The 14,465-nt window shown below is 39.9% G+C and overlaps 1 protein-coding gene across 1 annotated transcript in view; it reads right to left on the bottom strand.

The window, feature by feature from the left end:
* Positions 1-1,142: 1,142 nt before the first annotated feature.
* The window catches only part of LOC140206078 (regulator of G-protein signaling 8-like), a 49,698-nt gene continuing 36,375 nt past the window's right edge, over positions 1,143-14,465 (bottom strand). Inside the window, exons 3-6 of the mRNA XM_072274201.1 lie at positions 12,683-12,793; positions 9,278-9,339; positions 4,898-5,064; positions 1,143-1,891 (exon numbers count right to left, since the gene is read on the bottom strand). Of these exons, the coding sequence (XP_072130302.1) occupies positions 1,691-1,891; positions 4,898-5,064; positions 9,278-9,339; positions 12,683-12,793 (541 nt within the window). The 3' untranslated portion in view covers positions 1,143-1,690. The remainder of the gene's footprint in view (positions 1,892-4,897; positions 5,065-9,277; positions 9,340-12,682; positions 12,794-14,465) is intronic.

Genomic DNA, 14,465 nt, shown 5'->3' with positions numbered 1-14,465 from the left:
TACCAGCCTAGCCAGAGTTTCATAAACCTGCAATATAACTTCCTAATGATCTCAATATTTCAACTAATTAAAGCAAGCATTCCATGTGCCACCTTTGCCACTCTATTAACCTGCGCAGGCACTGTCAGGAGGTCATGGACTTGGACCCCAGGATCCTTCTGTACATTCACATTGTTAAGAGTCTTGCTGTTAACTGTACACTCGTCCTTTGCATTTCATTTCCCAAAGTGCAACACCTCCTACTTGGCCAGATTAAACTAAATCTGCAATTATATCTCTATATCTGCAATAGATATGCACCCCACTATATCCTTTGCCAGTTTTTTCTACTATCCTCAGCACCACCAATATTTGTGTCATCTGTGAACTTACAAACTCACCCATCCACGGTTTCATCCAGGTCATTTATATATGTCACAGACAGCAGAGCTCCCAGTACAGATTTCTATGGAGCATTACTGGTCATCCATCTCCAGCCAGAGTAAATCCCATTGACTACTACCTTCTGAAATCTATGGACAAGCCAATTCTTAATCCAAATGGCTGTGGTTCTAGCACCAACCCAACATTAGGCCAAGTCACTGTGAGTCCCGTGCATCTAAAACTTCTCGCGGAGTATCCTATTAGAGGCTTTGTCAAACGCCTTACTAAAATCCATGTAGACACCATCCATGGCTCTACCTTCATTAACCACCTTCATCACCCACTCAAAAAACTGTCACGTTAGTAAGACATAACTTGCTTCACACTGGATTAGATCCCAAATTAGATCATGGTTTTCAAAACGCTCATAAACGCTGTCCCTAAGAATCCTTTCCACTAACTTCCCTGCCACTGACGTAAGGCTTACCGGTCTATGGATTCCAAGATTGCCCTTATTCCACTTCTCGAAGAATGGAGCAACATTAGCTACTCACCAGTACTCTGGGACCTCACCTGTGGCTAGAAAGGGCATGAAGATCTTTGTCAAAACCCCCAGCAATCTTATCTCTAGCCTCTCTCCTTAACCTGGGGTGTAACAAAGGACCTTGCAATTGGAATATTTTCCTGTACAAAAGGTATATAGTCGGGCAAAGGATGCACAAGACTTGGAAATAAAGATCTCCATTATTTTTCACAAACACATTTTATTAATGATCTCATTTAATAAATATACTCAGACTAAATGGGCTGGGCTGATAAATATATACATATGGAAATGCACAGAATAAAAATGAGTATTTTCACTTATAGAGTGATCAACCAACAAATGGACATTGTATCATAAATACTAATGCATTGATTTAAATCTACTGCTTTCATTTTGAACATTTAAACATATGTGCACTAAAACCCTGTATATTTGATCTTCTATCGCCATTACAGCTCAGAGATTTTAAGGATAGGCAAAGCTTGTTTCAGCATGCTTTTTGATGGTTAAGAAACAGTTCTAAACAACTTGATGTCAAAGGTAAGCTGGAGACAAGAGCCTGGCACAGCGAGGAAGCCCATTGGGAAAGGATTGCTGTCACACAAAATTGCATTCCAAGTAATGGCTGGAAATCAGGAGCAAAGGGAGCACCATAAGGAAGTTTCCCAATCTTCACCTCAACAATAATTTACAACAGGAGAGTGAAACTCGTGACCCATAGATGCAGGCGGTGGAGCAAAATTGAACTTAGTGCACAGACTTGGTCCTGTGCTATGTTCCTCAGCTGAACCTCCTTTGTGTTTGACCATTACTGTGGGTCTGGTTTAACACATCTAAGTAGACCTTTGATCTCAGGAACCTGGGGTACGAGTCCCTTTCCATTAGGCTGTAGACTCTCTTTTGGGCATCGTTAAAGCAGGCGTGGTCTGGCTCCAGCAGGTTCTTCCTGGTGAGCTCACGTGTTTGAAAGTCGATGTTCACCTGAGAAAGAGAACGAGCTTATGGTTACCCTGCTGCTTGCAGAGGTGCACTGACATTGGGGGAAGAAGCTACTTTGTCCAGAGATTGGTTTAGTCCTTGCTACTCTAGTTTAGAAGGGAGTCATTGCTTATAAATTCTAGTGATGCCTAGTAGGTCTGCTTTATAGTCACTGCAGTCTTAGTCAGAGGATGGGGTTTGCACATCTCTCCGTGGGTGCCTCCAGAGTTGGTGGAAAGAGAGAGAGATCTGCCACTTGAGGGACTGATCCTGTTACAATCACGGAGTCTGCTGTGGGGTCTGCGCGCCCTTGCACATGGGCTGTGGAGTAGGTTTGGCAAACGTGCTCGTGAGTATGCATGTTCCAGCTAATTACTGTTTCATTGTGGTGATGTTTAACTTCCCTCCCCTCATTCCAGTCTTGTCGAGACTTGACCAAAAGTAGAGAATGTCTACGCTCCCTGTTTACTGTTGTCCTAGTTCCAGGAAAGAAGGCTACCGACTGTTGCTGTTAAGAAGCTGTATAATGGGGAATGACTGGGTAGGTTGGGCTTAGTTTCTCTAAAGCAGAGGTCACTTGAGAGGTGGCTTGACAGAAGTATGTAAGATTATGAGGGACATTGATAGAGTAGAGTAGCCTTTCTCAATCTTTTTGCCCTGGAGGAGCCCTTCAAATAATTTTTAGATCTCAAGGAACTCCTATGTAAAAATTATTATATTTTATAGCTCACGGTATGTTAATGTGATCAATAAGTTGTAGATATAATAATCCAAAAATAATTACCAATGCCCTTTTGAGTAGAGTTTGAATTTTTAGCCAACCTTTCTTGGAAAAAAAACAGGTAGTTAAGTTTAGCTTACCTTTCTTGAAGTTAATCTCTTTCTTTCCCTTTCATAAATTTTTAAAATTCTTAAAGGAAATACTGTAAATTTCTGTTAAATAACTGGCAAGTCAAAACAAGATTAAATTTTTCTAAAGGTAGGCTCAGTAGATGTAACTTAAATAAAGGTTGTAAATTAATTTTAATTAATGCTATTTACAATTTAAAAAATTATTGACAATTTTGAATAGTAAAGTTACTAAAAACCAGGAGCCTTTTCAATGTCTTGTACTGCGCCTTGTTCTAGCATTTTACCCACTATAATTTTACATGCTTGCATTATTAGGTTCTCACCAACTGTGTGACTTTTCTTCTTCTGGGTAATAGGTTCTGCTACTAAATAACTTGCTTCCTGAATCTTTTTACTGACTGTGACTTTATTAATAAAAGCTTTATTACTTTATTTTGAGATTCCAATGGCCATTTCTGCACTTTATGTGTTATATGGCTATGATTAGTAGTTAAGTGTCTTTTCAATTTTGCTGGACCCATTGCTAAATTGCCACAGACTAGGCACAATGAAATAGGACAACTTGGACCACCAGGCCATGGAAAACCCATTGATAAGTAGTTTTCAATGTGAAGATGAACTTATTTTAAGTCTCTGTTTTTGCACTAGTGCAGTGAAATGAAAAAAGAATGGCATAATAAAGAACTAAACGAGAAAACCGCAAAAAAACTTCATAATACAATTCACTTCTAACCTACACAATCCATCTTTTGCAAAGTTTACAACAACAGCAAAGCAGCAGACCAGCTGCTGAGTCACAGCATGTAAAAATTCCTTCTTTAGAATGAAAATTTCCCCCCAATTTTCTACTGGACCGTTAGAGTTTGTTCGCTCCCATAAGTTAGTCAGCAGCATGTAACAGGAAGTTGGGGAGGTAATTCGGGAGGGAGAGGCTGACGTCACAGCCCAAGTTAGGTGAATCCATTCAATGCTTGGAAAACGCACTTCACGCTCCTCTTCAGCCTACTGTCTGTGCAATAGAGTGCTCACAAATTATCAGCGGCCTCCCCTATCTTGCGTCAAAAACCAAATAAACACAGTCCTACTGTGCACTGCCATACTGGGCTGAGAGACCTCTAATGAGATTGCTAATGGGCCTGCTCGGTCACTGCCCACCACTGCGAGCACTAGCATTGCGTGTTGCGTGAAGTTGAAAAAGTGACGTTTATTTTTTAAAATCCTGATCTTTCGCAGAACCCCGGTTTTGAAACCCTGGAGTAGAGCGTCAAAGTCTCTTTTCCTTAAAAGGAGTATGAAAAACAAGAAAGGTGTATGTGTCAGAGTGAGAAAGGGTTTGAAGGGGGTGTGAGAGCGTTGTGATATCTAGAGCACACTCCTAGACGAAGTAGTTGAATCAGATACAATTACCACGTTTAAGAGGCATTCATACAGCCAAAGGATGGCAGGGCTATAACCTGAATGAGGTGAATGAGATTGGTGTAGATAGGCAAAGTAGTTGGCTGAAGGAGCTTCTTCTGTTCTATGTGTTAAGAGGTTATGGGATAGATGAATGGCGAACCCAAAACATAAATGCTAAGTCCTTAATTGGTCTCAGTGCTCTGCCAATTTGCTGCTGTGCTTGGAAGGCTGAGTTTTTCCAGCAATACTCACTCTTAGGAAACATGATTTAATCTTCTTGACAGTGCCCACAAAACATTGGGAGTGATGGGGAAAACCATTAAAATAGTTACTTTCATGTTTCACTCAGCACAGTCCATTTTCAAGCAAGTCCCAATGGCAACACACAACCTAATTTCTAGGCTATCTGGCTGTAAACTACTTTGAGACACCTTGAGTTGGTAAAAGCATTGCAGAAAAGCAATTCTTTCTGAGTTTTTTTGCCATGAATTTCTAAGTGATGACATTTTCTCATTTGAAATTCTAAATCAAAACCAGCTAGCAAATCGGTTCTTTTTTTTAAAGAGGATTCCTTTCTTGTGCAAGCAAGCAAATATTATTTTTAAGCTCTTGAACAGCAAGTTAATAGCTTCAATATAACAGCTTCAGGGTTATGCACTCTTTGGGCATTCAACACAACTCTTCAAAGTGATCGCATTTTAAATTGAATAAGACAGTGTCAATCACTAAAAGTGATTTTTAAAATCATTAAACTCTTGCCTCTCTTGGAGCTTGAACGTCTATGAATTCTGAGTAGATCTTCTTTGCCTTTGAAGTCAATTTTGCAGGTGATTTGGTTTTCTTGTAGTCTTCACAGGCCAGCCAGAACTCAATGTTCTCCTCACTGTATTCAGAGCGAAGGAAAGCTCTAAAGGCAGCCAAACCATCTGATAGGGGGCAAAGATGCCAAGTCATTACCACAGCTTAAACATTGTTTTACTCTGTTGTTTCTGTTGTAAAGAGTCAGTGAGTATCTAAATGGTTCAACATTAGAAGAAGAAAATCACCTGAAATATAACTTTTGTGTACAGTACCACTTTAGAGAGGACAGTTCTGTTCAAAATTTCTGGCTCGCTTGCCTAACTCCTGCAGGAGCATGTAGAAATAGATGCCAGCCAGAGAATGTCATACTTTGGCAACACAGGTAGGCATATGATCTGTTTCTATAGCTGTGCATAGCTTTGCCAAAATCATAATTCGTTGACAGAGGAAGTGTCAGGAGTTTTGGGCCCAATTTAGACTCGTGATCAACTTGCCACTTTACTAATAGGCCTAAGCTTGTTGACAAATGCCATTTGCTTTTCTCAATGGTGAAATATTTTTGTTGCCATTTCTCTAGACAGATCAGTACTCCCCGCTGGATGGCAGTGAAAGCAATTTCTTCAGCCAAATAATTTCCACTCTTATCATGGTCATTCCCTTTGTGCTCTCCACTGCTTCCCATCCCTGCAACTTTAATCACGATTGGTGAAGAGCCGTTTTCTGGAAATTTTAACTCTTACTCTCTCAAAAGTTACTGCCAGACTAGCTGAGTATCACAGACTGGTGGGTTAATAGTCTACTGTATATTGCATCTAGTTTGTAGATGAGGGATAGATCTGGGAGAGTTGTTAGGAATGTGGGGAGAATATGTTACAGAGGTTAGTGAAGGATTGCGATTACACTGTGGGCCAGTGTAGACTCAATAGGTAGAATGGTCATCTATACCCTTTGGTAAATAGATACAGAGTGGTAAAGACAGAAATATTCCCAACATTTTTCCTTTTGTTGTGTTATTATTTATGATGCTGTTAGCTGTGTCAATAAATGGGATATTTTGCTCTCATCCCTCAACTCAAAATATGGCCAATCTTCCCCTTCCTTCCAAAGGAAATTAATGATTTTATTATTTATTATTTATCTATCTACCTATAGTTCTATTTGTCTGCTTGTTTGTTTGTTTGTTTTTTTACTTACTTATTTATTTATTTAGAGATGCAGCGTGATAACAGGCAGTTCAGCCCAATACATTGAAATGTCCTGATGAAGGGTCTCGGCTCGAAATGTTGACTGTACCTCTTTCTATAGATGCTGCCTGGCCTGCTGCGTTCACCAGCATTTTTTTATGTGTGTTCAATGAAAATTATCCCTCAATTGTTGTCTTTAAGTTAAGGTTGATCTATATTATAACCAGAGCAATAATATAGCATCTATGAATTGGAATTTTTGCACCTAGGATTGTTTCATTTATATTTGAATACTTCAAATACTTTTTTTAAAAAGTTCGTTGAAATAGGTAAATGGAGAAGACTGTGTGAGGGCAGATAGGATAATCTTTGGAAACAACACTCTTGTGCCTGAGGAGTGAAGTTGGAGGAGCCCTGCCCAACACACCAGCAATTAGGGCAGAAGGGAGATTCTGGGAAGGGAGTAGATAGGCATTTACTTTGGAAAGTAACCGTGAGGGGATAGAATCAATGAAGGAGTGCTATTTAGTAGTGGACCTGTTCTTTGAATGAGCACATCATCAAGTTTTGTCATATCTGTTCTTTCTTGAGATAACTGAGAAAATATTGATTGTCCAAGAAGACTTAAATGCATACCCTCTACCACAAAATCATCTTTTTTTCAAGCCTCAGCGCATACAAAGCCTTCCATTTTTTTTTCCAAATTAAACCTCATCCCATTATGAGCCTGTTTTCCCTGGCTGCTCTCTTGGAACCATTAGATCCTGACTGACCCTAGGTGCTGTTGAATTTCTAAAACCATAGATCTGCACCACTGCCTTCTACTTGTAATGACATCGGGCTTCACTGTATATGCTCAACAATGTCTGCTTTGAAGCCTAATATTTCTTGTGGCTGCGTCTGTGTAAATATCAACTCTTGAGTAGCCAAATTATCATCATGTGACAATGTTTTATGATGCCTGAGAAGATGTATTCATGAGAAACGTAACTGGGGCACATGATTTGAGGTCTTTTCTCATGCTCCTGATGATATAATCACGGTTTAACCCTGTTTCTCAGCCTCTCAGGAATTCCAGAGTGGTGGAACAGGCCACAATGACTTAATGTTGTTCTCAAAAATGCATTAACTCCACTTTTGTTTACAAAATCCAGCTGGATTTGAGATGTTTGGAAGTGAACAGAAGCATTTTTGTGCCTATGCCCATGTCTACCAGTGTAATTTTCGGCCAGTAAGATTTTGGACAGCAAGCATTAGTTATCTTTGATCTTATTTGGATCGTTCTTTTGATTCTAACTGTGACAAAATTCTACATGCTACTTTAAACTCCAATAACTTTCTGAGGCTTTGGTTTTGAAGTTAAAATATCTCTTTTTCATGAAGAAATGTCAATCTTGTTAATGACATATTTCTTCCATGAAAAATCTCTTATTCAGGAATGCAAAATGGGGCTCATATAATTCTTTACCCTTTATGTCACATTATTTCAAGATGCCATGACTTAATGCACACTTTGTGTCACTACAGATTCACATTAGAAAAAATTGCTATCCACAATTTGAAACGGTTAAAGTGAAAGAAAGGTATATTCTCCAAAGTATTACTCTTCTTAATGTGTGCTGCTATATTTAGAAAAGGAAGAACAGTTTCATCTGACTTGGTAAAAAAAAGATAACCCAGTGTGAAATAAATCTTCAAATATCCAGGAGAACAGTCAGGAGGAAAGTTTGCAATGCAGCTTTCAATAGGGCAGTGGATAACTAGTAAAATATCGCAAAGCTATGGGGGAGGAATGGGACGGCTACAATTGGAATTGGTTTTGTTATCGTCACATGTACCAGAGTACAGTGAAAATTTGATCTTACATACAGATCAAAACATAACACAGTGCATTGAAGTGGAACAGTTAAGACAATAACAGAATGCAGAGGAAAGTGTAACAGCTACAGAGAAAGTGCCGTGTGATGACCAGAATAGAAATAAAGTACTGAATGTTCTCCTTTGCAGGTTGGGGGTATTTTTTTCTGTGCTGATAAACTTTGACTTTCTTATCTTGTTATTTATACATGAGTCAAATTCATCAGTAATTGACAGGCATGTCAATCACAGTGGCCTCGCAACTAAGCCTGGAGGTTGGAGATGACCATTTTGCTCTTTCCCACTGTGGGTTAATGGCTATTTCTTGAACTGGATAAGTGTGAAGGTTTATGGTTTTCAAAGCATAGCTGGGGGTGGGGGATGAGTGAGGAGAGAGAAAGAAAACATATTGATATATTTGAAGAAGACACAGCAGTGGGAATACTTCATTAGCAGTCTGGGGAGTTTCAGTATATTACCAAAGACACTACGAAATTTCTACAGATGTACAGCAACCTGATTGGTTGCATCACTACCTGGTATGGAGATTCCAACATGCAGGATCAAAAGAGGCTGCAGAGAGATGTAGGTTAAGTCAACTCCCTCAAGGCCTCAAGCAACTATTGAGGACATCTTCAAAAGGCAGTAGCTCAGGAAGGTGACATCCATCATTAAGGACCCTTATCATCTGGGACATGACCTGTTTTTGTTATTACTGTCACAGAGGAGGTACAGGAACCTAAAGACACACACTTAATGTTTTAGGAACAGCTTCTTTGCCTCCACCATCAGTTTTCTAAACTGTCCATCAACCCATGAACACTACCTCACTATTGCACTATCATTTATTTTATTTTTTTAATTGCACCTTATAGTAATTTTTTACATCTAACGTTTCTTGCTGCTGCCATAAAAAAAAAGCACATTTCGCATCATATGTCAGTGATGATAAACTTCATTCTGATTCTGAATCCCTAGTTGTTTTCCTTCCTTGAAAAAGTTTTATTTGTTTTGTCGCATCTTTCTAAGAATTTACTGCTCTCCGGTCACTCAGAAGGTTAACATTCCACCAGCCACACTTAACATCCAAAAGGGACTGAATAGATAACAGTTTAATAAAACAAAGAAAAAAATCTAAAACCTTTTAATGTTAGTTTTACAAGACAAAAACAGTTCAATGAAGTATGATACTATATATCAAACATTATACTATTTTTATATTAGTTTTGGGTGGTTAAATCAGTTGTCATTTTATTCACTGTCTCAGTAGAAAACCAAAAAGTTTAAGTGTACTTACACTTATGATCCAGAAGCAAATGGAATGATTCAGTCCATTGCACAGCTTCCTCTGTGGACAATCTTTTGAAGGACCAGCAAAGAATATCAGTTACTATCATCTCAACTCATCTCAGTCCAACATTATATAGAATTTTCAAGCATGGCTGAGAACTGATTTGATTTTATATTTACAGTTTATTTTTCAATATGTCCTGCCATCTTCTGCTTATGTCCAGAGGTATCATCACATCAACCTGTAGGTTCCACAAAAATAAGCCAATGCTCCATATGCACCTCTTCCAATTATGTCTTGTCTCATCATCTCTTATTTTCATTCCTCTCTCCCTCAGGTATTTCCCTAGATTGTCATTGATTGCCATCTCCTTTCTGAATACATGAATGTGTGGAATATATACAGTATGAGTGAATTAAATTCATTTGCCACTACTAGTGATATTTTTTGGCAATGGTCTCCTGGTATTAATTACTGAAGGATTGTGGGAAGGTTCTGGGATTCCTAAGTACGAGATCAGCCAAGCTTCTATTGAAAGGTGGATCTGGTTAAAAGGGCTGATTTGACCAACTCCTTCTTTTGCTATAACCCATATAATTGTGTATAACTTGTATATAATTAAATTTTATGTTTTTCTTGCGAATGCTGCCTATAAGCTGCTTTGTGCCTGTGATGCCAAAGTATGTTTTTATTGCATCTGTGCATACATGTACTTCTGCATATGACAAAAAACTCTACTTTGACTTTGAATTTGACCTGTCCACTCTTTACCAAGAGCTTGGAGCTTTCTAACTGTGGATGAGCTTGTGTCTATCAAAGCTAAGGACATACTATCTCATCAGAGCATATGTCCAGCTCCTTCTCACCATTTCTATTCCACTCATTACTTCTACACTGGACTGTTAGTGCAGCTCTGAACGTACGGATAAGATGCAGGAGTAGACCTTTTAGCTTTTTGAGCATGCTTCACCATCCACAAACAGCATTGGGCCACATTGCCACCCACCCGTAGTAAGCTTTCAGTCCTTTTACTTTTCAAAATATTCCTTAAAAATATTCAATGGTCTTTGAGGAAAATAAATTCCAGAGACTCACAGCCCTCTGAGAGAGAACAGAACAGCTAATTCTGTTGTAAATTGTCAATACTTTATTGTTAAATAGTGGTCCCTAGTTCTAGATTCTCCCATGAGAGGAAGTATTCTCTCAACATCCATCTTTCAAGATCCCTCAGGATCTGAAATATATTTTAGTCTTTAACAAAAATTTAATTCTGCAGAAAATATCACAGAAGATTTATACTGTAGAATTTACACAAACACAATCTAAGAGACCTTTAAGCTTTTGCACAGAGTGCAACATTTTGGCTGGATCTGAGCATATAAATAGCAATCATTTTCCAATCAAAAAATTATTGCAATGATTTCCAGATCAGATGGAACCACTCCAGAAATTTGACCGAGCTCTTACACTTGCACCAGTGCCATAATTTCTACATCAGACGTAAGTGAAGTTGTTGCCCAGTAAGTTAGGTCATCTTGTTCTGAGCTGCATTTGTTGATAGTTTGGATGATTGCCCACTGAGCCAGGAATTCCATGCAGATTCTGTTCCTTAACTTGTCATATTTAAGCACACAGCACCGGACCACCTCGACTCATGGATCTCCTTCCCTCCCTTTAAAACCGAATTGCACCTTCCAATCCTCAACCTCCTTGACTCTGGTTCTGACTGCACGACCCCAGTACTGAGCCTCCTCAATCCCAGACCCAGCTCATTGTCTGACCTTCTGGCAGCCTTTATCCCCCTTGGCACCCAAACCATGGCACAGGTCCTGGGCTACTTGAGATATTCCTTGCTACAGTACACGGATGGATAGGTTTACGGGCTGCTGTTGATGCAAAATACCTTGACCTCAGACATTAGAGAAATTTATCGCAACAAGTCTTCATCCAAAATACCCATTAGGCGCATGACATTGGCAACTGTTTAACACATTTCCCCCACAACACCAAATACCTAGCTTGATAGGTTTACATTCAAAAGGTTCCTAATTGTTTATTTTCTGTAAAGGAGGTTCAGAGAGGTGCTTCCTCCATAAATTTACTGTATAGTCTACTGAGTAGGCCCTGCGGTTGTTATGGCAAGCATTATTCAGCAAACCCTAGTCATGGAAAGGGCTTTCCACTGGGAAGACCAGGTTACACACAAACCATGGGGCTTCCTTCAGATGTAAATGATGCTTTCCTCTGAGTGTGTGTATGCATGCATATATGTGTGTGTGTGTGTGTGTGTGTGTGTGTGTGTGTGTGTGAGAGAGAGAGAGAGAGAGAGAGAGATAGATCATTTATGTTTTTCTGCAAAGTGGACATTCTAATAGGAAAGGATGACAATATTGCCCTTCACAGCCTTGCTTTGGACCTGAGCGCATTCAAAGGATCACTCAGGGAGGAATTTCACTGGGTGTCACAGGGGTGACATATGCTGATACCCCATACTGTTTCCTCCAATGATATCATCCCATCCAATGTTGCGATCGCTCTCCCGCAAAGTCTGCATTGGTGGAGGCTGGAGGCATGAGGAGTTGTCCTTGCCTGGCTGCTGCTACTGTTCTTGTGCACTCTCCCACTAAAGCCAAGAATCAGCATTCGTCCAAGTCCCAAAATAAGTTATGTGTGTGGTCTGCCAGATGGACCTGCGCTTCATTGTCTGGAAGGGCTAATGACTGTGAGTTGCTTGGTATTATTGCTGCCTACTGAAAGAAAATAAAATGAAACCAAATTTGCTCATCTTTGTATCATACTGCCTTTCAGCATAAAAATAATAGATGAAAGAGTAAAGATCCAAACTGGAAAGTCACATTTTAGCCTTTTCCACAGTGTTTGCCTGGATTTTGATTCATTTTATTGACAGTTCCTGCCCTCTGTACCACTGACTCTATCCCCAAAATAAAAAAAGTTGGCTTTTCAAAAGTAAGATCTGCTTTGTACTTCAATTACAAGTTTGCAGTGTATTTTTTTTTCACCCCCCCCCAACCTCGCTGAATCTGTATTACCATTTTGCCAGCTCACAGCTGACCTGGACCTCAAGTCCACTGAAATATCTTTTAAACACATCATCTGGTACCTAATGCAGCAGAACCCAGCACTGTCCACAGGCAAATGAGTTTAATACATGCTGCTACTTAAAGCTAATGCCTCTCAAAGTCCAACCCTCTGTTCCCGTTGTAAGAGGAGAAAATGGGTAAGGCTGGCCAACAAAGCTCTGGTGACGCAGGAAAGGCCAATCTCCTGTACCAGTAGATGCAATCGGGTGCAGACGGAGATTTTTTTCTTTGATGCTTTAAAAAGATAGAACTAATTAATTATTTTCATTCCTCCCCACCCCCTGCCAACATTCCAGTAACAATTACTTACTTTAAGCATCTGATTGGCTTCTCGTGTCTACTGGGGAGAAACGAGCTGAAGTCGCTGTAGGAGTCGGACTTCTGTGATAAGCAGCCCAGCCGTGTCTTCATCGCTCTGGACCTGTGAGGACACACAACAGTCCCAGTCTTTGAAAGGAATCCCTGCTTTCTGGTGCTGTACAATGAAATTTAGAGAAGGAAGTGCGCACTGCAAAGATCACATACAGTAGGATTCCTTCAAACATAGCACTGATCCTGAAGTAAGACGAAGTTACAGATAGGCAGGGGCAGACTGAGATGAGATCATGAGTACTCTCTCCATTTAACAGATTTAACTCCTGATGGTTTCTTTTCACTGACTGCAGCTTGGAATAAAAGTTGGGCGGGGGGGGGAATGCAAAAGAAATGAATGCCTACTTGTGATTACACTTTCATGTAAACAGGGATTTAGGGACAGGCATGAATGTGAAAATGTGCATTACAGGGGGACCAGCCCTTGAGCTGTCAATATTGACTTCGACAGTTTTGGAGGAGTATTTAGACTGGGTGGGGCGTCCACTGTCATTCCATGTAGGATTTTGGCAGTTCCCAGAAATTCCCATTGCAACAACAATTCTGCGATTAGGTTTTAGCTTTCTGAGCCTCTGACTACAGCACAGAGGCAGCTGTATCAGTTGGGTGACTGCCAAATATCGCCTGGGAGTTATTCAACTCAAGACTGGCTTGAAGTTGATCCCTGAAGGACAGATGCCCATGTTAGGGAGTCACATAGGACTTCCAGTGTCTAAGCTGGCAACACTCTGAGCAGAGAACTGTTGCTTAATAGGGCAGTGTTGGCAATACCAGTAGAATAAGTGTTCCATGTGGAATATCAACCATGCTTCTCGCAGCAAAACGTAACTGTGAGGATTTTGGTGGGGACCGGTGGAATAAAGAGAAAATGAAATTTGTGGCAGAAGTTGGGGCACTTTCAGAGAGGTGAAGGCAAAGGGAGGATTTGGGGAATTCAATCAGAAAAGCAATCTGGGAGATCAGGAACAGAACTGTGGGGTTGAGGAGGAATGAGGACATTGAAGGTACGGAGGAGCAAAAATGTTGCAGGTGATGGAAATAATAAAAAGAAGCTGGAAATTGTCAGCTGATTTGGTAGCATCTTTGGAAGCGGGCAGAGCTAACATTTCAGATTGATAACCTTTCATCGTGACCTTTTGTTTCTCATACAATTCTAATGAAATATCATCAAACTGAAATACTAACCCTGTTTCTCTCTCTGCAGCTATTGCCTGATCTGAGTATTTTCTGTTTGTAGTTTGAATTTTCATCAGTATTTTGGTTTTTTTTTTGTTACTTAGTTCACTCCACGGAATACATCTCTCTCGGAACTACTGTACCTTCACTGACCAGGGGGCAGGATATCAGTAAGAGCTGCAAGCTAAATCAATGTAATAATAATTCAGCAGTCTGCTCCTTGTGGGTGAAGCTCACCGGTAACCAGTACCATGTCAATGTGCACTGTTTGCAAATATCTTTAACTGAATTCTGCTGAACATTCGCAATCTGACATTCTGTTCGTCAGTTCAATGATGAATGTTCATTTTCCTATTTAAAATTCTTTTGATAGAAAGGCAGGGGAATTTTACTGGAGTCACAGAAACTACATGTTACAGTATAAGGAGGAGCATAGTTAATTTCAAAATCAGACCTTTGGATGTTGGGAATGCAAAGCAATCTTTAAAATAAACGCACACATGTGCAATGCACCAGGAAGATAGGAAGAGCATTGCTCTCTGTTA

Source organism: Mobula birostris, chromosome 12, assembly GCF_030028105.1.
Source record: "Mobula birostris isolate sMobBir1 chromosome 12, sMobBir1.hap1, whole genome shotgun sequence".
NCBI lineage: Eukaryota > Metazoa > Chordata > Chondrichthyes > Myliobatiformes > Myliobatidae > Mobula > Mobula birostris.
Note: the sequence above shows the minus strand (reverse complement) of the source record. Positions and strands in the feature narration are given on the sequence as shown.